This window comes from Amblyomma maculatum, chromosome 4, assembly GCF_055883805.1.
Source record: "Amblyomma maculatum isolate TAMU_Amacu chromosome 4, ASM5588380v1, whole genome shotgun sequence".
In the NCBI taxonomy this organism is placed as follows: domain Eukaryota; kingdom Metazoa; phylum Arthropoda; class Arachnida; order Ixodida; family Ixodidae; genus Amblyomma; species Amblyomma maculatum.
The window spans coordinates 17,672,803-17,697,525 of NC_139347.1; the positions used below are offsets into that span (position 1 = coordinate 17,672,803).

The window sequence follows — 24,723 nt, forward strand, 5'->3', positions numbered from 1 at the left end:
TATCTTCATTGACTCTCCCGCTGTACCCGAATCGTTAAAGTCCCTACGAATGTTGGAACAGGTCATCGACTTAAATCGGCTACACACTGGGACTTGAGTGTTCTGCTACAGTAACCACTGTAGAAGAACTTGCAGGTATCATTGTGTACCCAAAAGCAATGTGTAGCTGCTCACTGCAACATTGCGGGCAACGAAAGCGAAGACGACGATTAGTGAAAATGCATGGCAATGAATAATTGAGGATTTCCATTTCATTCTCGCGAAAAGATAAGCCAAACTTCTGACTGCTGAATCCTGGTCGTCGAGCGCTCTTGATGGTGCGGCCTGGAACATCAGTCCAGATATTTGCATTGTATTGGCTCCACCTGTAACTTTTGAATGCCACATAATTCAGTTAGGCGCCATACCGAATTCTCTAGGAACTGTCATGCACAAAATACTTCCTTCACGAATCGCTATATCCAGCAGCCCGCCTTGCTTAACATGCGACGTGCGTGAAGATTGTGAACACTTCATCATCTGCAGCCATAGATTTATCGCAAACCTCAGAACATTATGTTCTAATTTGGAATTAGTTTAGGGCGGAACCCTGCGTCTTGAACTCATCCTCGGTCACAGGTGCGCTGGGTCTTCGGCTGCATGAGCCACAAAAGCTGCTCAAAGACACCGTTTTCATATGCTCCCTTGAAACTCATCTGTGTGTGTGTGACAGTATGTGTGACATACTACCTCTTTACATCCTAATATTTTATTGCCCAAGGAATACTATAATGACACTTTAGTTGATTCCTGGAACCGATTATTTGTAATCTGTAAAAATAAAGCCAACACTGGCACACTTTAGCGTTTCCATCAAAGGATCAGCCCCAATGATAATTTGATAACCATGAATTAGATAGCCTACGTGAATGACGATGGCGGTGATAGACTCAATCGCAGTATCTGCCACGCGATGAAACTTGCGTCTGGGTTGTCACGTTGATCGGTTTTCTCCAGTGCCTCAAGCGGTGCATCAGACCGGAATCACTTTCGAACAGGTACTTAGATTCGAGCCTCGACGACTGCTCCATGGCGACTCCGCTGTCGGGGACGCGGTGATAATAGAAGATTCAACCTGCAATGGTTGGGGATCTCGATCGAAGCAACCGTGAAAACAAGAAAGCGATGGCTAACGTTGGGGAGGGAAATCTCTGTGGAGGCAAACAGATTATAGGGGCACCTAATAAATTCATCTAGGAGACCTGCGGATTTTGGGCTGAATTGGAAACTATTTATTGTCAGCATTGGACGACATGTGGGCACATACATTTAGATGGCCTCGAGTCCGTGGTTCTCAGCGACCTTCTCAGCCCACTCAGTAGCTCGAGCTTGCGTCAACGGGTCTGAGCTGGCCAGTATAGCCTCCCACCGCTCGGAAGGGACTGGTAATTCTCCCGCCGGTGGCGGCGCTTTTTTGCAGCAACATAATATGTGATTCTAGCCGGCTATCTCGCCGCTTCCTTTTGAACCTGCGAAAGGCTTTTTTCTTTTTTGCAAGGAGCTGCCGTTACAAGGAGAGATGCATATATCCAAATCGAAATCAAAATCAAATAAATAACATCTGAGCACGGGGGGGGGGGGGGGGTATTTGAAGGAAGAAGATGACTGAAAAGAATGATGGCGCGAGCTCTGCTTATGTCCGATAGCGCGACATCAGCATTGATTTCATCGTAAGCCAGTTTAATGTCAATAACATAATGAACCCAGTGTTTTCCCTTACGTGCCGTGCTTTTTGCATCCTGTGTGCCATCACCGCTGCCAGCGGCAGCCCCCGTCGCGACGATGGTCTTGCCCAGGGCGTGTACTACCGCGACCTACCATGGACCCAGTCCCACCGAGAGGAGGCCGCGCCACCTGTTCCGAGTGGACGCTTCATTCTTGACATCACCAACGAGAGGATCACCTACAACCAGACCATGGTACACAGTCGCAGTGACGGAAATAGGCGGCAAGCAAAGAGTGTACCCAGAGCTCTTAATCCACCAGATCGTCTTACGGTCGCCGTCGAAGCCTGGCTCAGGCCAAGAACTACGCGTCTTCGATCTGTGCAAACGCCCGTGGCCAAGAAGGTACCACAGTCTTCATGTCCAATGACAGCTCTTCCAAAAGAAAATAAAATTGTAAAGCCGAACAAAACTCACCGCACTACTAAGGCTTGGCAGTTTGGCTATGCCGGTCACGCAGCAGCAGTTCTAGGGCCACACGCCTTTGACAGACTACATCGCCGAGACGGCCGCCGTTTCCCAACGTCAGACAAGGATCGGACGCTGGCTCCTGTTTTGAAGCGCCACAGTCTTGTGCGACGACGTGTGCGTCGCACAGCGCTCTGCCTTCTGGTGGCTTGCTTGGCTTTGATGGGCCTGGCTGTCTGCCTGGTCATAGCTTCTCTGTGGCTTCGCGGCCGCTACCGCACCAGAGGACGTGCGCTGTACAGTACACTTGGCGCAAGTGATCCCGACCTCGCAGCGCCCGTGACGTCTGGCGCATCTTTGGAAAGGCGAAGCATCCTGTCCAACGACAATGACGATTTGAAGGACTTCAAGGAATATTCAAGGACGATTGAAAGGCAAGCACACAGGCCACGTAAAGTGATGGGGCATTCTTTGTCAGAACCTGCGGTTTGGCCTTCAAAAGTTTCGTTTCCATCACCGGAAAGTAAAGAAAAAGAAGATTTTCTAACAGTGCCGATGTCACCAGCGAAACAAAGCTTGGGCCCCGAAACAAGGTCGCCTCCCCATGATGAAACAGACTCATCAAAGACCACGCTCTCCTCAGTGACCAGTGTACCAGTTGGAATTTCTGGCAGTCCTGAGAAGAAGCGTAAATCTCTACATGTGCAACCAAGTAAGGCCGTTTTCCCTCAGCGCTCTTACTGCATTAGCCGCACAGACATAGACCGACCGCCTGCTTCCGACCAACAGTGCGGCACCGGCAAAGCGAGGAGCAAAGACACATCCCCAACCAAGCTCGAGCATAAGGAGGCCAAAACACAGGGCAAGCGTCACCGAAGGGTCAATTCTGGTAGTTGCAAACACCAAGACAATTTCGGCACGACCAGCAGAAATCTGTGTACGAGGTCGTCATCGCTCGAAAAAGCCAACATTTCTGGAGAGGACTACCAGGAGTACTCTGACTCTGAAGACATCAAGCTCAGCCTAAACTCCGGTCCTGGTCCCCTGCCAACTTTCATTCGGCGATCTGTGACCAAAACAACAAGGCGCTGGCGTGCTGTAGGTGCAAACACGACGGACACTTCCACGACTGCGTGCTCCTCTTTGGAGCCTGAAGCCCGCTGGTATAAACGTTCGCCTGCTCAAGCGTCGCCGCATCGAAGCACCTCATCAGACAGCTTTGAGAGTCTTGCCATCACTAAACACAAAGATCGTCCCATCGAAGCCGACTGTTGCTACCAAGTGGTCGACATGGGGCCCTGGTCCCAGCTCCTGGATTTATGCAAAAACTCAAAGCCAGTCGATTTCTTGCATGTTGTTTACGAAGATTGCGAAGCGACCAAGCTTAGCTGGGATGAGTGTGCAGGTGATGTGTTTCGCGTACGTGGAAGCCAAGGAGACCGATTGGTGCGCATTCTCCGGCTACGGCTGCAAGATATTCCATGGCATGCGGCCCGTCTCAAGGTGGCCCAAGAATTAAGCAACCTCAAGGACAGCGTTGACAACCGGACCTCAGCATTTTTTCTCGATGCCAGGACCAGTGTCGTACGAGACGTATATCCGAAGATATTTTGGGACGCGCGACTTCAGCATGACGACCGGTTGCTCGCTTCATCAGAAACCACATCGTCGGAAGATCTAGATCTAGTAGCTGACTTCCTGGTGACTGAGATGCAACCGGGGTGGAACGCGCTCAACACTTTCAAGCTGAGCGGCCCCGAACAAGCCGTTAGCGTGCTGAACCAGGCATGCTGGGCCCTGGCAGTAGCTGAGGCCGAACTCGAATTTGAGCACCGCCTTCCGAGCATCAGCGCCGTACTTGTGCGCCCGACGTGTTCGCCTCGAGTCGAGTTTACGTTGCGAGGGCGCATCGTCCGGCTGCCCAGCGCTGGTCTGAAGGTCCGCTTGCAGGGTCTCCAGATGGCCAGGATGCGTGTCGGCACGCGTGTCGAGTGCACCGATTTGGCGCGCTTCCGCGAGTTTGTCAAGGACGAAGAGGATGGGGCCGTATCCTTGAGGATGGCGGAGTTGCTTAGCAAGCGGCCCTCCAAGTTTGAACCTCTGACAAACGTAATCTGGCTTCAGCACCTCGCGGACTGGCTGGCGCGTGAAGGTCCAGAAACTTCAGCCTCCCTTGCTCACTGGCAAGGCGTGTTGGCGGCGTCCTGTTCCGCTGAACACGCAGCAGGAGGGAGTCGGCGGAGTAAGAAGCCATGCGACGGTACATGGTCTTCATCGGACGGAACGCCGCAGCTGAATGCTGCGTAGAGGTTACACGCCAGCGAATGCGTTGGCACGACGACTACCATGAGCAGTTCACCCCAGAAAAAGCTAGGCAAGGCTGTCACGTGTGACATGACATCTGTGGACAAACAGTAACAAACGAAATTTAAATGTTCTTGCTTGCCGACAACTCTCGCGGAATTTCGGTGTGAACCTCGTAGTTGCTGCATATGTTTTTCAGTGTTTAATGACGTCATTGGGCATGTCCACAGTATTTTACAATGATAATTATCACCGCGTAGTTAGCTATGGGTATAAGTGATGAAGTATTGTGGTACTAAAAAGCCAGGTAGCGTATTTGTAAAATATTTTTCAGACTAGCCGATCCAAGTTTTATCTTGGTTCCATTGAATAGGTATAATCTTTTGCTGTATAATAAGAGTGGTAAATATAACCTATCGAACCTAACTTCATTGCACACAAACATTTAAAAAGCAGTACGTCAAGTTCGCTTGAACTTTATCGGCAGCAGGTTGCCAACTTCTTGCAACGTTTTCGCGCACTTTTCGCAAACGCTTACAGTTTTCTCATACTGTAGCCGTCTTTTTTTTTTTCAAGTCAGTAAACAGAATCATACCCGCTATTCTATTTGGTATTATTTTATTCCTAATTGGGCGTCCCTTGAACAACACACAATAAAATAGTACACTGCAAAGTTTCCCGACATCTGAATGTGAAATTTACGCGCATTTGTGGAACCAAAGGAGATGGCATCGTCCACCCACTCTCCCGCGGTAGCCGCGATTTTCTTTATTGCACTGACGTTGACCATGGTGGCTACGAAATTGTGGTACGAAGAAAGAAAGGTATCAATTACGAAAACCCACAACGAAAACTATACCTCTGGCACCACGTCGGTTTCCCTAATGCAGTGATGCATCCTGCTTTATGAACTCATAGCCATTCCCTAAGCAATACTGAATCTGCAAGCGACAGCCCAGCCTCGTGTGTTGGATATTTGGTCGAATGATAGATTTAATGAATGCAGTGATGAAAATGACTCAGCGGCAGCTCTGTTGGACTAGAGGAAAACGAAGAAGAGGCCGATAGTGTGTGCGTTGACTTGAACACAGCATGCTATGCACAGTAGTTTTACTCGTTCCATTATAATTGTAAATAAACTCCCTACTATATATTTAAAATAGTTTCATTGCTTGTTTGGTGATCGATTGATGATTTAAAGGATTAAATGATGGGTTCATTTATTGCTAATTGATTGGTTGATTGAGTCGGGGATGGATGTATTGATCGAGTTACTTATTCATTCGTTAAGAGGAGAATCAGTTCAGAGCAGAAAAAAAAGTTACCGAGTAGAATAAAATCAGAGTGGTGCAACTTGGTCCGTGTCATGACGAAGGAAAAGAGGAGGGCCTCCAACCGCCGAATTAAAGAAACCTTGTAGGCACAACGGCCGAATTCTGGAAGTGCCCGCGCGTCTTATTCTTTTTCTTTGCGGTTCCTTTACCCTACTCACACCCATTCCCTTTCATCCTTCACCCTTCTCCCTCCTGCTGCTGTTGGTAAACAAGAGAGGCACCCGACGTGGCAGCCTGTCTTACTTTTCCCTTCCGTACGTCCATCTGGGAGCGCCTGGGCGAGCTTTATCGAAACTGACTAGAGGGCGCCCGACTCCGGGCTACATTAATCTTGGCCGCTTCTCGCCGCTTCACCCGTTCATTGGCTTCCTTCCCATGGGAGAATAAGTCGCTAGCTTTTACCCGGAATTCCTACGGCCAAGCCATTTCTCTTGAGCATCCGAGGCGGTTTGCTTGTCCTCATAGAACGCTGCCTAGAGTCATGCTGCTAATTTGTTCTTGTTTTTTTTTTTTAGAAGGCTCCTAGACTATCCTTCTTTTCTCCGTACTGCTTTCATCGCATATGTGACGTTTGTTTCACCGTCATTTCAGAGTTATTCAGTACAGGCGCGTCTTTCGTGTTTTTCTGTTCTTTTCTCTTCAGGAAGCCTGCTCCCTTTCTTGCCTGCATGAGGTGGAAACGGCGTCCTCTCTAGACTTCTATTACTAGCCTGTGCGGCAGGAAGTGATTGCACTGCGCCTCCTCTTCCTACTCGCCTCGGTTGGTACCCATATCGGAAGAATTCGATGTATCGCACTATGCCCTACCACGCCTCATGGGAAGTAAGAACGGCGCGTGACGGTCAAGTGTGAGGAGGGTCGCAGTACCATTATCGTACCAACAATTTAAGGAAGCAGCAAAAGACAAGCCCAGCACTACAAGCCTAGGTTGAGAAAGCAGACTGAAGAAACAAAAACGGCTGTGAAAAACGCACAAAAAAAGAAAAAAGCAGAAGAATGGAAAGGAAATGGAACAGGCCAAGCACGTCGCCAGAGTGAGCGCGGCCCCCGGAGATTGAAAGCGCGGCGGGCGGCTCAACAGGCGCTGACAGTGACATAGTGTCGTCGGCCCTTCGCGGCAGACGTGGTGTTGGCGGTGGGCTCCCATGCGAGCAGTCCCGAGGCCCCGAGGCGTGCGGGCGGCTTGCGAGCTCCGACGCACTGTTGCGCTGCGGCGGAAGCAGCAGCGAGCGCGCTGCCGCGACGTCGTCCATCGTGTGCTGCGCTCCCGGCCTCTGTGTGGGTGCACGCTTTGTCGGCCTTGTCTGTGTTTGCCTCCGCGAGAAAGCATGAGTGCGTCCATGCGTGTTTACATATCGGCACGCGAACGCGTGTTTTTTGTGGACACGCTTTTGTTTTGTTGGGTAGACCAACACTAGCTTGCGAACCGTGCCTTGTTGTGTTAGCTAGCTCTTCTGTTGACGTCCTTTGTTCTTGCCTCAATAGCAGCTCTTCTTCCGAGGTGATCTTCGTGCTCACGAGCGTAAATAGAGATGTGAAACTATTATAGAGCCAAACCGTGTTACAGGATTAGAGAGGAGTCATATTTCGCGTAGAAAAAAAAGGTAACCAGGGCTGGTTATACAAAGTAGCGACTGGCTAAAGGTCCACCTTAGAATTACGTCTGGTGCGCTCCTCGCGCACTTACCGTCTTTGATGAAGCTTTGGAACTTGAAGTGCCTCACCACTTCGTTAAAAACCGCTTTAAAAAAAAAAGAGCGTTTGAGATTGTGATGTCGCAGGCCCGCTCAGTTACTGGGCGTTTAAAAAAACAATAACAACCAAACTTTTGAGAAGGATTAAAGCAATTTAAATTTAAAATATGTGCGTGTCTCCCACGAAAACTGCATCTAAACTTCTTTGTCGCTAAATAACCTGTTCGAGATATCTGCGCTCAGTGAATTCAGGGAATTCGTAATAACGATTGCGTTTGGAGTCGAAACAGTGGTGCAATGTTTCCATCAGCAAAAGGGTGAAAATATCAAGCGGTACGAGAAAATAATTGTTTATTAAGGTAGGATTGCCTTTAACAGCTATACTTTCAACGGCCGTTGTTCGTCGCGGTTCCGAACACCAAGGCTACAGGACATCCATCAATAGGTGCCCTAGTGATGTTCTTGTGAAGAAAAAGCTGCAGGGCCAGCTTGACTAACCCCCTCCTGCCCTTACCAAACAAAGATACAATTTGTAGAAGGCTGACAATGCAGCCCAGTGTTAACGCATTATGCAGTAAACTAAAAAAAAAAAAAAGATAAGCTTACATAATACAGCCACCGTAAGATTTTCGATACAAAGAGCAAAATCAGAGCGGTACAACAGCTTGCATAAATTTTGTGGGAATCGACACTGATACAACAATAGTACACTGACGCAATACAACACAGGAGAATGAGAGAGTTAATCAAGACTCTAATTAACAAAAGAGCATGCGCATTGGCTTTAAATATAGAGTGCAGCTAAATACCACAGATCATGCAATATCTTAACCCTTCAGAAAGTATGGTTTGCATAGCTTGTTCCCCATAAGTAGTCCTACGAGGAAACGTTTTCCAATTTTCAATTTGGCGTGCTTTATATACCGACAGTTGCTAGCCGAGAAAGAAAATTGGTATTGTTTCTTGTGTCTTTTTTAAAAGTTACGCACAAATGGTGCATATAGATTTTGTGTATGCTAATGCTTTATTTGCGTAAAAGTGTGGAAAAGGGTTCATATAGTATGCTATGATTCTCACTGTTCTTTTTCTGTAAAATATATTTATTTTTCAAAATTCGGGTAGATTGTGGTGCCCCACACTAAACAACAGTAGTTAAAATGTGAAAAAATAGAGAGGCGTAAATAGACGCTTTGCCTTTGATGGCAGAAAATGTCTGTTCCTATGGGCGACTCCTGGAACACTCGAAAGTTTACCATGTGGTAAGTAATAATGACGAGCGTTTATTTGTTTCTTTTCTTCCTACAATAACGACATTGCGAATGGTGTCTGGGAGAGTTTCGAGTGTGCGTCCTGACGCCAAAAATTACCGCCGCATGGCGGCTACACTACCGCGAGGTGGTATGAGCGCCCGTCCCGTGGTTTAAGCGAAACGCCCGCCCACTACGCATGCGCAGATTATGGCTTCAGCGATGGACGTCGCCATAGGTTATCCCGGAGGCCACACATGTTTCATCCTCGCGACAGGCTTACGCAAAGGATTGCAGTAGCTGTCAAGCAGACAAATCGCCGCTTCGCAGACGCGGAAGCGGGTCGCAGCTGCTTTGGCTGAGTCTTTCAAGGCATTTTTCGACAAGTATTAGAATAATTTCGGCATCTCCTCAGCGGTATTCCCATTGTGGCAAAAATTCGAGAGCTGTACTCAGCTAACCCGGTGTCCGTGCTTTAACGGTCATTTTCGTTTTCTACATGTCACCCGTCAACTGTCAGCTGCGTTACAATAAGGCGTTGCTATAAGGCGTTGCTATAATGGAATCGTCATCGGCGGGACCTTCAGCGAGTGTTGCTGCCGATCTAGAAAAACGCATTCGTCGAATAGTCCTTGTTTATTGCAACAGACATGGGTCAGCACGCATTTATTTCTGCGTTGGGGGGTATCTTTGCGTAGAACGAATTAGACTGCAAATTTTTAGAGAGCATGCAGGGGACGATGCGGCGGTTTTTTGGCACGGTGTTTTGTCCAATGAGGACGTTAGGTGCTTAAAACGGTGATACTAATAGTCACTTAAGATTACGTCATTGTTGAACTCTAACGCCGTGATGTGACTACCACCATGGCCCAGGCCATCGACGTTGAGGTATAACCATCGTCGCTTCTTATGAATATCTGACATTAGAAAGACGAGCACAGGAACAGGAAAAATGGTCTGAGATCCCGGAATGAACAACTTATCGAGCTTACATGGTTAGGCTGAAAAATATTTTTTTAAGCTATTGTACCCATAGCATCGCCTCTTGCTACAGTCAGAATGTAAACAATTTGCGCATCAAATGAAGTCTTTAATCTGCATTGAGCAAGAATTTTGTTAAGTATCGAGAGATGGTACTTTTTATGTCTAAAAGACCATGCTATTTACTGCCTGCTGGACGCCGCATACGTATTGTCATTCAATTAGGAGCGTTGAAAACTGCCCTCACAACGGAGCCCTAGGCAACCGCGCGTTTGTTTTTAACGTGAACATATATATATATATATATATATATATATATATATATATATATATATATATATATATATATATATATATATATATATATATATATATAAAGAGGTAATCTAAAGGAGTTGTCAGAGGATTTGGCATCCGATTAGTTTGGTACCTTGACTCAAAACAAAAAGCAAAAGTTGGAGCTCTATGAATGCGAAATCTGTCTATGTGTGTGAAGCTTGTGACAGCTGAGACCTGGAAAGAGTCAAAAGCTGCCTTCGACCGGAAAAGGGTTAATGTGGGCATGTTAGAGAAACCTGCCCCGGTTAAGAGTTGGCAAGATAGGGAGCGGGAAATTCTCACATTTCTTCGTATTGATGAGAGGTAGGCAGCATAGGAGACGGAAGACCCTGATATTACGGAAAACTTGAAGGTTAAAGTCCTGTATATAAAGAAAAGCTCAGATATAAGGGCACACTCGTGTATAGCAGAAGTCTTTACTGTGCTCGATATTAATACACAGCGATTTAGAAAATTGTTTTGCTCACAAGTTTTCTCCAAATCAAATAATTTGAGCCGCCTTAGTTTCTTTGTTGTGATCTTGCGCCGAATTCGACTGGGTGAAGGCCTTGTGGACAATGGAAGAATAGAGGTTTCGGTGAGTGGGCTTCTGTTGGTTTAAAAAGATTGGGAAGAGGTTCAAGTGTGTCGATGGGCCTAGTACGGTGGTGTGCAGCTGCCGACATTCTCATTGTAAGGTTACCCTGTGTGATCCTTGATGCAATCGCCATCCAGACAGCATCTCTGCAGCATCCGCAGCAGAACGTATTTATTCCCAACGCTAGCCAATCTGACTATGAAGTGTCCATTCATTCCCCGCAGTCCATCATAGTTGAAGTACGTTTTAAGGAACCCACGAATATACAGGCTGCAAGTTTAATTTTAAACATGTTTTAAAAAATCTTCGGCGAAAGTCTTCGCAGTATTTTCCATGCTGAATTCTGTGATTCCTTATGGCGTTCCGTGTCTTGAACAACTTCTATTCATGCGCCCTGTAGACCAAGGCTAAGTGTGAATGCTGCTTCATTGATGACAATTATCGAGTTGATGAATACCTTAACCTTGGCTTGCCATTAACATATATCTATGCACAAGCCAATGGTTCAGAAAATGCTGAATTCTTGGCTATTTTCATTTTTCGGAAAGGGCGGAAGACGGAGGGTCAAGCAGCGGAAATTAATCTGCGAATACTCCATTAAAAGGCACTTTATCATAGAAAAACGAGTTCAGAAATTTAAAACAAGGTACATTCGTCCTATAACACTGTCTATTCAAACATGTATTGCAAAGCAAGATGCTACTGTGGAAATTACTCCAGTACATATATCATTTCGACAGGAGCCTTGTCTTGAGAAAGGCAGGGTGCTCGAAACGTGAACTAAAAACAAAAAATAAAAAGAGAAGCAGTACGAGTTGAGTTGAAAGTCCTTTATTGAATAAGAAGGCTCATCGCCATGGATGGGGTAATGAAGAGTAGGTAGAATCTTCAGTGTTTGCACAGGTCGTCACTCCAATTACATTGCTCTGAGCAGGCCACTAAGGGAGCCAAACTTGGCAAAGACCATTTGTTTGTTAGCGTCAGTTCCTAGAAGGGAACGGTAGTTCAGGCGGTAGGGTTCGATCTTAGAGCGTCCAGTAGAAAAAGTAGGGCAGTCCCAGAGTAGGTGAGATATGCCGTCGCGCTTAGACGTACAGTGGGGCACGTAATCATTTCGTCTGTACACCGACACCAGCGAGCCATATAATACGTGGCGTGTAACCCACATGGGCGATCAGCTTATGCACGAAGACCTATTGACTTTTTTTTAATTGTGCATACATTTATCAACCAAGTACGTCTGTTTTCTTACAATATTAATAATAGGTTGGTTGGTTTGTGGGGTTTAACGTCCCAAAGAAATTCAGGCTATATATATATATATATATATATATATATATATATATATATATATATATATATATATATATATATATATATATATATATATATATATATATATATATATATATATATACGCACACACATTGTGCATGTGTAACTGCTGGCACGCTCTTTGCCAGCGGTGATGTGAGGAAAATGGTTATCAAACGTTCAATGTCAGTGAGGGGTTACCGGGCCACGGAGTTTACTGAGTAAGCTGTGTAGATAGGGGGGTAGAACAAGAGTCAAGAGCTGAATCTTTAAAGGGATGGTGACTGTAGTACTGCATCTTCTTAAGGTAGCGAGCTTTATCCGTATCATAACTTAGGTAAGTATAGCGACGCTTAAAAGAACAAAAAAAAAAGTCGTCTCTAGCTAGTATGTTACTATCAAATAACGCGAAAAAATGGTTGTTCAACACTGCCTGTGAACTGGAAACTTTTGATCAGGAAAGCATTTCCCGTGTTCTCTTCAACAGGCCCTAATAAAAACAAAACAGAATCACTGAATTACTATTTTTGTCTCAGTGTCATTTAGAATGTCGTTTACCCATTAAAACGGTTTTCTTGCAGAACGATATAAATTTGCACTTCCGTACACATATAAAATTATCACTGCACATTAGCTACATAAGATAACTGTGGCACACCGAGTCAGCAAGCCAATCTTTAGTTAATTGAAATCGGTTTTCAGGCAGGTGTGCAGGACAAGGGGAGTGCCAGCACTGTTTGATACTCGCAGCCTGGGTATCCTCGCCAGATTTCCGAATGTTCCGAAGGCAATCTAATGAACTGTTTTAAACGGCCACTCTGTATTGCCGGAAGACTCGGAGCGGCTATTTTCGGTTGCATATGTAACGCAATCAGTTATTACTACGAGCAGAGCACCAGTTATTTTCCTTGAAATTATTATTACTTTTACTACTTCATTCCGAGATCCTTTCAAACTGTCGTCATACGGCTTGCTGTGCAGGATAGTTCTCGACCAGGAAGAATAAATACTAAGCAAGGATATAATATTTTGATGAAAGCTGTTCTCAGAATTTGCTTCAGTTGCATGACTCAATATCCAGGTGTACGTTTTCGCTAAAAAGTCGGCAATAACGCAAGGTCGAAAGAAAAATTGCATGACACAAAATTCTCTAAAATTTAATTGATACATCAGAAGCTTAACAAAAGTATTACGATTTATAAATGAAGAATAAATAATACAGCACATGAATAAACAAGCAGGTTGTACTGACAGAGTTTCCCATAGCAGATTTGCAGATCGAGACAGATTTGGCATGATTTGCAGCCTTTTGTGACATGGTTTTATAAGGTGATTGCTAACACTTGTAACTAATTGCGTAATTTGACGCCTTGTAGTGCTGCCTAGATTACATTTATTCTTTTCATTGTATACCTGTATTTGCGCACTGATTTGTGCACTGTTAAACTGAACAGTGGAAACTCCAAATGCGATGTTTTAACTGAGAAAATCGTCCTTGCAAACAAGTAAATGGATACTTTCATTAGTTGGATGGACTTCGCGCTATTGGGGCGCGAGGACGATTGCACCACGTGGCGGAAATTAAAGTTACCCCGTTTAGCCCCGTTTCAATCGGCTTCGCAAAGCGTGTTCATCCAACGACCGAACCACACTGCAGACCCATTCATTTTTACGTTCATTACTTCCTCGCCGATTGAGGATTACAATCTTTGAGCCTGGCGTTGGCGGCGGAAAAAAATTCGAGACTGCAATAGAAGCAGAGAAATAATTAACAGCTTGGCAAAGAAAGGAGCAGGAAGCAAAGGATGAAAGTGCGTCATTCACTCGGCCCTTCGGGTTAATTTCCCCGACGACTGTCGATCGTGCGTGCGCACGCACAGTTCGGCGCTTCGTCGGGAGCACCGGCGGTGTGAAAGGCAGGACACTTGAGCCTTCGCCGCCGCTCCGTTGACTCCCACAAAAGAGAGCGTCAGCGTTACCCAATCTCTTCGGTGCGTCCGGCTGACACGCGATACGGCCTCCCGGTCCCCAAAGAGGATGAAAGGGGGCTTTGAGCCAGTCCCGCGATTGGGAGTGGGGAAGGAGGAGAGAAAGAGCAAAGAAGGAAAGGGGGATTCAGGCGCAGGCGGGGAGAAGGTAATGGAGGGAGCTATGGCTTCCCCTAAGGGACCCGCTGGTTGGGAGAGAGTAGTGCAAACAGGCTCTGCTCGCGTTCCTACAGCAAACAAGTCCGCCGCCAGCCGAGCCGCACAGCGCGTCGCGTCGCCGCGTCGTGTGGTGCTGCAGCTCTGCAACCAGAGAGGTTCGTTGATTTGACTCACGCTGTGGCAGTACCATTGACAAATAGCAGACAACAAAGGATTGCACATGGGATACTTTGTCGCACGTCGGTACCATGGACAGACTTCTAACGTTATTGCAAATTCATTTTCCTGTTATTCTTGATATTATCAAATAGTATTTGAATTATACTCCGGTATACCTGCCATGTTTGTTTTTTTCTCTAGCCTACTAATTTTCCACATGCCACTTACTCCACAGCTACTCTTAACAGTCAGGACTCGAGACTAACCGCAAATAGCAGACCCCTCTTCTTTCACTCCCTCTTTAGGCTCTTCGCTTGCATGCATATCATCCCGTCGTCCAATGGGCGAAACATAAAAATTAGTGCCAACGTATGTAGGTTTCCTGTTGAAAGACGCCCTCGTTTCGCTTTCCGCAATTGCCGCTCTGCTCATCCGGCGCTGAGAACCTTCACCGGTGGCAGTTCTTGCGAGCACGGCAAACGCGTTCCAGAAGCGTCTCAGCACATGTTCCAGTTAAGCTAACGGCGGCCATTTTGCACCGCTGCAGCCGCCTTCTGCTCGGAATATGCAAGCGATAGGAAAAGAAGAAGAACTGACACCGAGGGAAAGACCACTTTCCGGAGCAAATGTGCCCATCTCGCCGAATTCGCGGCCGCTGTTTGTGGAAGAAAGGCCTTCGCATGCGCCACAACATTGGTGCGGGGTTTCAGTTCTAAGCTAGCACGCTTTATGAAAAGATAAGCGCGAGAGTGATGTTGGTGATAAGGCTTATGCTGCTCGTGTCTTATTTGCTCGCTTTATGATGCGGTAAAATTAAATCGGCTTTGTACTTTCTATATCCGCATGGTGCGCCCGGGACTCAGTGTGAAGCACTAAAAACGACCCTGGATTATTTTTACGGCGGTGAATTTTTCAACGTGCACAGAAACACTATGAAGAGGGTTCTTCGAGATATATGGCTGAGCCCGTTGCCGACGTGCGTTGTTCATTGCTAAAGTATATAAGGCATTGGTATATGCCAAAATGTTCAATGTTTTCCGGCCACAAGCTCATCTGAGATTAAACAGTGAGGGGGCAGTAGACGGCGACGTAAGCAAAATACAGCATTCTGCAGGTCTTTGTTTCCACATAGTCAACTGATTCTTCAAGTCACAAATTTCGTTGACCGCCTTTAAATACTTTCTCATCAGAGGCAATTCTGTGTCTCTCAATACGTTTAAAACATCTATATTTCTACATTTTAATAATTCTGTCGCACTATGAATTTCCATTGCTTTTCACCTAAATATAAAATAACGCATATACGCCTACGTTTTTCTAAACAGGATCAAGTGAGTATGCTCGTGAACCTACTTCGAGCGCAGAGAGACAGACGCCGAAAGGAAAGAGGATGAGTTAAGTAGGGCGAGCTTCGCTACCACGCCAATGAGGTTCGCAAGCTTATGCTTGTATGAAAATATACGCCAAGCTCTAGCTGCAGAGAAGCAGCGCTGCGAGTCATTAAGTGGTCACATAAGCATCTAAAAACAAAAAAATGGCGGTCTAATCTATTGTAAGCCTAACTTATTCCACTGCAGGAATGCATGAGTGTTGACCAATTCTCTGTTTCCACAAACGATGTACAGATTTTGTGGAAAGGTAGCTTTAATTACGCGCGTGCTGTGCGCTGTCGCGGGCAGGACACCTAGTAACGGCACGTGGTAACTGCAGCGACGCACATAATGCGTGCTGATCACAACGACATGTCCTGCAACAATGTAATCAATGCGAAATGCACTTCCCGTAGTGGCTTGAAGTCTCGTTATTAAAAATTGTGACCCCAACTAGTTCGCGTATGAACATTGGCAACCACTGTGAATTTTTGAAGCCGGCGTTATTTAAAGACGCTACGCATAATGAGGGGAGTGTCATGTGTGCCAGCAGAGTTCTTGTGTGCACGGTTGCTTTTTGCGTTTCGAGAGCACTCGCCCGCACCTTGCGAAGCCTTTCTCGTTCTCGCTGACCGTCGACATCCAAAGTAGACGCTCTCGTTCGTCGCTTCCGAAGGCATTCTTTTTCGCGTTGCTATTTGCGGCTCGAAGGTCTGGCTTGTCTTTTTGAAGGCTTATTTGTTGTTCTTCTTCTTCTTCTTCTGACCTCGAAGCTTGAGCACTGTCGCTTAAAGAGGCGATCGTGTTCTCAACGGTCTGCACCAGCACTCATGAAAGGTTCCGCCGAAGACGACACCATCATGTGAGGTGACTGTGGTCTTAGCGGGTGGCAGTTCATGAGAGGAATATCCAAAAGAACAAAATGGTTGTTTAAGGTCAGGTTGAGCATACGGCCACTTTATAGACACGCGACGCCATCTGACGCCATTATCGCAATTCAAACAAAGATGCGATGTACAGTAAATTTTATGTCGGTGTTTGGCGCCCTTAAACTCACCTAACCCACCCACTTGCCTTTTAGGCCTTAGGTCATCCATGTGAATAAATATTTATGAATGAATGAATGAATGAATGAATGAATGAATGAATGAATGAATGAATGAATGCAGTGGGTGCTCCAGATGACACCATTTGTCCAATGATTGGCCGACCATGGCGTCAAGGCCTGCGGGTTACAGCCTGTCACCAACTCAAAGTCTTGGTGTGTGTCTAGTGAAGTATGGTATGGTATGGGCGCTTGCTACATCTTATTTCACAGGACAGTTAAAAAAAGACTTTTACATGCAGAATTAAGCTTATATATCTTCGGTACTCACGCAATGTTTTGTAATTCACAGCTTTACTGACTAATAGAAATTCAATTAGGAATAGTTCACATAGGCCTTTAAATATAGGGCACGATTATTTGCAAAAAGGTGGGCGGAAACTTATCTAGAACTGTGTATTCTTGATTGGAGGAATATTAGAGAGGCCTTTGCCCAGCAACGGGTGTAGTCCGGCTGCTGCTGCTGATGATTATTATTATTATTACAGGCTGGGAAATTTGGTATGTAGTAATCCCGATCGCCATCAGCTCGCGCGCCAAAACGAAGAGGTAGACGAAGTGGAGCCGGAGCCTTGTTGGCACTGCACTGTTGATTCGAACGCTATCCCCGTCGCTTTGGTTTGCGGACGTTGCTTACGGTCTTGGTGCTCCAATAAACACCTTACACTTGGTGGAGGTGCGGGGTAACGTTCGAATCTTGGTGCTCCAATAAACACCTTACAGGTATTTAGTGTTTCCACTTCTGTGAAACATACCATGCAGACGGAAGTTTCACTGCTCTTAACACTCGGGTGCTAAACGGTTACGCCTGTAATACATACTGCGCGAAAGTACCACAGCACATCTTTACTTGTCAAACATTCTCACTTGCGTGCTGTCCGAGCGTAATGAGACATCATATACACTGTGTGGCGGCCCGGCTCTGAGCATTACAACTGAACTCGCTTAGACACGTTCAAAAGTATCCTACGGTTGCCCAGTAGTTGGGGGTTCGACTAATGAACCATAGCACTCGGGTTCGATCCCGGAGGCAGCGGCTGCGTTTCGATGAAGGCAAGACTCAGTGGAGCCCGTGCACAGTACAATGCCAGTGCATGCTAAAGAGCCCAAGTGGTCGAAATTATCCGGACTCGTCCACTACGACATGTTCGTAGTCTGAGTTAGTTAGCGACTATAAACTTATTAAAATAAAAGGATTTGTCGAGACTCACCGCGGTCTAGCCGTAAAGACCGAGTTAGGAGAACGGATCATCAGTAATAGTGTAGAATACGCCTCAAGCTCGCTCTTAAACACGAATTGCAAAGAAAATGGAACCAAGTATAATTGCGATTCTTCCCGAAACGAAAAGATCGTGTTACATTCGTTTCGAATCTTTAATGGGCGTACGCCGATGAAAGGAAGCTCTGAATCGCGAGCTTGTAGCGGTTCATCCTTTTTGTGATGTAAACAGCTCTCCAACTACCACCATTTTGATACGATGGACCTGTTTGAGAAAAAATGCTCGCAGACAAGAGCAGTCATCACAGTTTATGTGCATTGTTTGACACGCTCCCCAGAGTCTGATATTCAGGCTGGACAACAGCGTGAAGTAAGCATTTCCTCTCCTTTAGCTATTGGTTATTATTTTTTCTTTTATTCCCAGCATCAGTCCCTTAACTTTTTATACTCAATTTCTTCTTTCATTCCTCTTGTATTACCTTCTCTTCTTTCACTCCTTCTTCCTTCCCATATCTTTTTTCTTTCAATTAATCTGGCTGTCTTTCTTCCTTAAGCCCTTATTACTTTCTGTAGTTATTTTCTTCTTTCTTTCCGTATTTCGTTCCTTGTGACCTTCTTTCATTCCTATCTTGCTTCTTTACTTCATTCTCCCCTTCTAACTTCCTGTCATTCTTTTTCGTCTTTCATTCCTCCTTCCTTTCAGATTTTCTTTCCTCCTCCTATTCCTAACATTTGTCGGCATTTGATTTTTACTTTTATTTTCGTAGTCCTTTATTTGTTCCTTCCTTCAATATACTTGTCTTAATTTTACTTTGCCTGCTAATTCTCTCAGCCTTTTCCGAGCGAGTTGTACTCCAGCGGAAAACGTTTCCTCTATCCACACTTTTCGGGAAGAGAGACATTCAAATTTTTGGGCATAAAATAGAATAGCATTCTTGGTTTAGTAGTGTAGAAACTTATAACTGATATTGAGGCTGCATTTCGGACAACACGTTCCTATATAATTAACCGTTCGATTCCGCAAGTTTCTGTTTTTGTTGAATGGGAATACATTTGTGAAGTTTGACTTTTTTAAGCCTTTGTTTACAAAGCGAAAATCACTGTTGGATGATCGGATGCGGCGCGACGCCGCCTTCGAAAAGTTTGGGCACACTGTCCGGCGCGCGCTTCCTGCAAAGGAAGCTGGAGGAGAAACCACTGACGAAGCAACTCTTCTATGCCCTCTCCTAACTCTCCCACGAGGTAAGGCAAGTCCTATACCCTCTCCTAGTCCTGTGGTATGACAGCAGTGAGTACCCATGGAGTAGTAGAACATTTCAATCTGAACGTTTAGCAGATGTGCGAAGAAGAAAAATTTTAGAGCGCACTTTGGACAACTAGATTACGATGAGGCGAAAGTCAATATAGCGCGGTGGATTGTAGCCCTCCGCTACGGCACCTCTATCTCCCTCTCTTCTTTCACACTATTTCCTCCCTTCCTTTGCAGCGTGGTATATGTGTCCACGGAAAATTGTAACCAATGTTGCTCCTTTTCAATCCTGTAAATTAATTTCAAACGCCGCTGATGCCTGCTGTTGTAATGCCTCCTAGACAACTGGGTCTGCTTCTGTTTGCTGTGTGGTGCGGCGTTCGAGGAAGCGGCAAATGAAAGGCTCCGCACGGACGCCTGGAGCGGACAACAGGTGTGGTCAGCTTCGTATGTGCATGTGACGTGGTGTGATAACAACTTTATTTTTCCACCAGATAAAGAGCCCCCTCCCCTCCCCCCCCCCCCCCCCCGCCCACGGCACGCAGGCCTAAGGGACCGCAGCTGGGACCTCCGCAATCAGAAGCAGGCAAAGAGGTCTTGGTTCTTCACGGCTTCTTCTGCCAGGCGGATGTATTACTGCTGTGGAGCCGGGACCTCGCTCCGCAGCAGGGCTTCCCAGGCTTCTCTACAATTTACACTTGCTTTAGCCCCTGGGGAGCTGGCACATTCCCAGATTATATGGTCAAGAGTCCCTCTCTCCCCACATTGCTCGCATTTATCATTTTATTGCGAAAGCAATACTACTTTCACTTTCAAGCCTTTGCGGTGCGACGGCGGTGCACATGAAATGACCTTTCGCATGACCTCTGTGTGACGTCACGCCTCAAAGCTGGGCGACCAACTCGCGCCGTCCGTGAGAGACGGCGGTGCGCATGAACGGCGGCCTAACTCCCGCTCTCTCCGCCAGGAGCACCACAGGTGTTATGACGTCACGCCTCACAGCTGGGTGACCAACTCGCGCCGTCCGTGAGAGACGGCGGTGCGCATGTACGGCGGCCTAACCCGCGCTCTCTCCGCCAGGAGCGCCACAGGTGTTGTGACGTTATACAGCTTTATGACAGTAGCATTGATAATGGCGGTGCATTTAGTTGATAATAATGTTGAGAGCAAACGTAATGCACCGTATGCAGCACCAAAACTCCAGCTTTCGCATTTCTGCAGTGTAGATTCCACAGTGCTCTCAATTTTTTTCTGTCGTATATCCGGACATAATATGCCCAGACCGGGTTTGCAAAGTTTCCAGATTGCAGGCGCTGCCATGCGACTGCGTCCCTATTGTTTACACTTTTTACCCGGTGGTGGCACCAGTCTCCTGCTTAACCTGTTTTTTAAGAATCTCCGTATAATTTTGCAGACAATCGTCCATGGTCCGGCAGTCGGGCGGCTCCACAGTTACCCGGAAGTGAGGCGGCGATCGCCTTGGTGGTCGACGGTCGAGGTGCCCCGGTATCGGCAGCCACCATTAGATGCCGCAACACGAAAATGGCTGAAGAAGTTACAATAGTACTCGCTTGCCTCGGACCGGAAGCCAATTTTATAATCGGGGACAGCAAAACGGCCATTTGGAATTTTGGAAATGGTAGGGTCTCGCCGGAAGCGGCAAGAATTCTGGCCAGCAGACGACTAAACAGGAAAATTAGCCTAATTTGGACCCCTGCACATGCGTCTGTTCCTGGCAACGAAGCGGCCCACGAATTATCCTGAGTTCGTATATGCATGAATCGCATGGTGATGTCATGACCTGTCGTGACGGTACATCGCGCGCCCCTTGTCAAACACAACCAGCATTTCATTGACGGCATCAAAGTTCACCGGCATTGTATAATTTGTTTATAGGAAAAAAATGGCGCAGTATCTATCACTTGCGCAATTCCGCTATCATCCTCATGGTAGTCAAGGACAATTATGAACAGCGTTTCTCGATCCGGGCGTGGCGCAGTTGGTAAAGCGCTAGGCTAGGGATCCAAGGGATGAAGGCTCGATGCCCAGTGGAGACAAGGTGTATTTAATTTATTCTTAACTCTCGTTCACGAAAGCGTGACATCTCTGCTGACAACCTTCTCTCGACAACGATGAGGCAAAAAGGATTTCGCCGTAAAAGGCGTGCGAAAGAGAAGAATCAAGCGTCGCACTTACAATCGCACGTGCTCTCCGCCTGCTCAAGGTCAAACGCTCGCCAATCCTGGCACTGTCAGATATAAAGCAGTAGAGGTTTCACTAAATATGTCACGATTCTGTGTTGATGCTGGTTTATGACACTGCATCAGGTAAATGATTAATTATTGTTTTGACGAATTCAGCTAGCAGTAGTAGTAGTAGTAGTAGTAGTAGTAGTAGAAGAAGGCTTTGTTAAAACGCAGCACTTAAGCGACTAATACATCGATGGCCTGCTGGACGAGCAGGCGCTGTTCTTCCTCACCCACAGCAGCAAGCCAGCCCACCCACGTCTAGATAGTATGGGAGGGGATGGAAAAGAAACCCGATTGCAATGCCAGCGATCATTGTTCTGGTCACAAACACCAGCCAAATTATCGCTAGCTAGTCTGTGCTATACTTATTACCTCAGTGCAGCGATGCGGGATTTTATTTTGTTTGTTTATTTATTTTTATTTATTATAGAACCCATGGCGCCGTAGGCGGCATTACAGTGGCGATGGGGGTTGGGTGTCGGACACAGCATCATTGCTGTCACAAATATGCACAAAAAAAGTAAAAAAAAGAAAAAAAAAACAAAACAATGCAAACGCGAGTAGCCGCACATCTCATATATAGCATATCTAAAGAGCAGCAGCGAAATATTCGCAGGACATAACTGAAACTACTAATTCGGCCAGCCAATTCCAGTCTTTGATCCATCTTGCAAAAAATGAAAACTTATATGTATTAGTTTTACAGTCAATTTCCTTAACATTTATTCGATGGTCAAGCCATAATGAAACATAGTTTGGAGCATGAATATACGAGTCACGGTTAATGCCAGTCTTACTGTGATAAATAGAATATAAAAATTTTAGGCGCAATGTATATCGGCGTTTTTCTAGACAGTGTCATCCCAAACAGTCTTTGGCACCTGAAACACTGAAGTGTCTGCTGTAATTATCAGACACATATCGCACTCCAAGACTTTGTACCCGTGCCAGTCTGTCTATATCTACCTTAAGCCCAGGGTCCGGCCCACACCGAATACGCATACTCTAATACTGAACGGACCTTAGCCTCGAAAAGTAATTCTTTCACATCTGGAGGAAATTGTTTTCTGTTACGCCTGAGGAAACCAAGAGTGCGGCAAGCTATTCCAGTCACGTAATCAACAGGACGTCGCCAACTCATATTGCAAGTTATGTATACGCCCAAGTATTTGTATTCAGATACCGATGAAATATGAATTATATCGATTTGACAAAAAAAATTTATGTTGTTTTTCTTTTTTTGTGACGCACATATACACATATATTTGCATGTTATACACATCCCCCAGTTTTTGCTCTAATCGGCAATCTTGTTCAAATCACCCGGTAATGCACTGAAGTCATTCGGACAGCTAATAACTTCATATAACACACAATTATCCACGAATATACGAATACTATAAGCAATACCAGAGCAGATGTCATGCATAAAAATAAAAAATAACAACGGTCCGAGCAATGACCCTTGAGGTGCACTAGATGACACAATTGCTACCCTCTGTTTTCTCATACACAAGTAATCTTTTATCCAGTGAATAATTTTCTTATAAATGCTGTACCAAGACAATTTCTGCAGCAGAGGAGAATGAGGAACAATATCAAATGCTTTCTTAAAATCTAAAAAAATGTAATCTATGAAAAGTCCTTTATCAATTGCGCTTGTCAGATTGGGAAATAATTCTGTCAACTTAGTTACACAAGAAAAGCCTTTGCGAAAACCACGCTGCTGATTACTTAATAAAGAATACGTATTCATGGGGTTCATGATACTGGTAAAAAACACATGCTCTAGAACTTTACAGGAAATGCTTGTCAAAGAGATCGGACGATCGTTAGCCACGACATTGCGATGGCCAGATTTGAACACAGGCACAACATTGGCTAATTTCCAATTATAGGGAAGTGCACCTTGCTTCAAGGACTTAACATAAAGATTCGCAAATATTTGGAGAACTCACGCGCATACGAACTAAAAAGGGCAGATGGTAGGTTATCCGGACAAGGAGCACTGCTAGCATTCACCCCTCTAAGCCGGAATTAATTTCCCCTTTTGTCAAACTTTATTGAATGCATGGGTCCGTTCACTTCTCAGCCAGTCGAATTCACATAATATTTCTTCGTCTTGATGCTTCGTTAGTCTTATCATGTATTAAAATAAAATGTTTCAAGTTGCGAATAAATTATGTGGTACTTAAATTCGAACTGACGCCTTTGTGTGGGCTATTTTCATCCTCCCGTATGATTGATCAATACTGGGGTTAAGCCCTGTAACGCTAAAAAAGAAGCATTAGTTGCGCGACGCATAGTACAAGCGCAGTCATTTACATACTGGGACACCGACATCTACAAACCGCACAAAGCGGCAACTTTGCTAATCACTTGTCATTGTGGGAGGAGTAAAAAACACAAGGATGACAGAGAAGGCAAAAATAAAAAATGAACAGTTGTAAATGCAGTTTTTCCTGTCTCAAAACGAAAGATCAAATTTGGGCGCATATTTTGGCGTATATAAATGCTAACAAATTCTGTTTCTGCCCTCACTTCCTGGTCTAACGGTACGCGCGTTGAAATTCTCAGCTCTTTTCACGAAGGCTTATACTTGAAAAAGCGTTCTTTACTACTCATAGCTAGCAGTTTGACTGTACTCGCATAAGTACACCAAGAAATGCCGTTTACACTGACATGCAGCTTTGGGAATGCACACAAACTACTGCCACTGTTAAAGCGTACATATTTCCTGATACACTGTGCATTGAAAGCCCTAGTAGCCGGAAATACCATAAGCTGTATACAGCACCTGTCCACATCGAGGATTAGCACTTGCAGGTTTGAAGCAGTTAAGTAGGGCCACACCTTTCACGACCGTACCATTCACATCCATCCCGTCGTAAACATCATGCATCGCACGTTGGCTCTGCGCACTCGTCTTCGCAGGGAACGGCGCGTACTCTCCCCTTATTGCATTATTAATTTTTATACCGGGCTTAGCGCAACACTTCTTATAAGCACTGACCCTCCAGGAATGTTCTGTATATCGCTCGTGACGACGCATACGACGCGGGAAAACGTTATACTTCCCGGTAGAAATAACCTCGCTCGAGCGAGAGCCGGATGGCAGTGTCCCCGACACCCCATGCTTATATATCCGTTTCGCGGAATGCGTGGCTATTAAACGGGAAGCCAGAAACCGCTAATAAACCAGGCACTCTCTTTAACCAAGTACCACGCGCGAAAGAATCCGCGCGCACATTGGAATACAATAAG

General features: G+C 45.8%; 1 protein-coding gene across 1 annotated transcript; it reads left to right on the forward strand.

The window, feature by feature from the left end:
* The first annotated feature begins 1,736 nt into the window (after nt 1-1,736).
* On the forward strand, nt 1,737-4,478 carry LOC146190344 (uncharacterized). Its single transcript, XM_084599774.1, has 2 exons — nt 1,737-1,958; nt 2,904-4,478. The coding sequence occupies exons 1-2, from the start codon at nt 1,737-1,739 to the stop codon at nt 4,476-4,478; spliced, it is 1,797 nt and encodes a 598-aa protein (XP_084455900.1).
* The last annotated feature ends 20,245 nt before the right edge of the window (nt 4,479-24,723 follow it).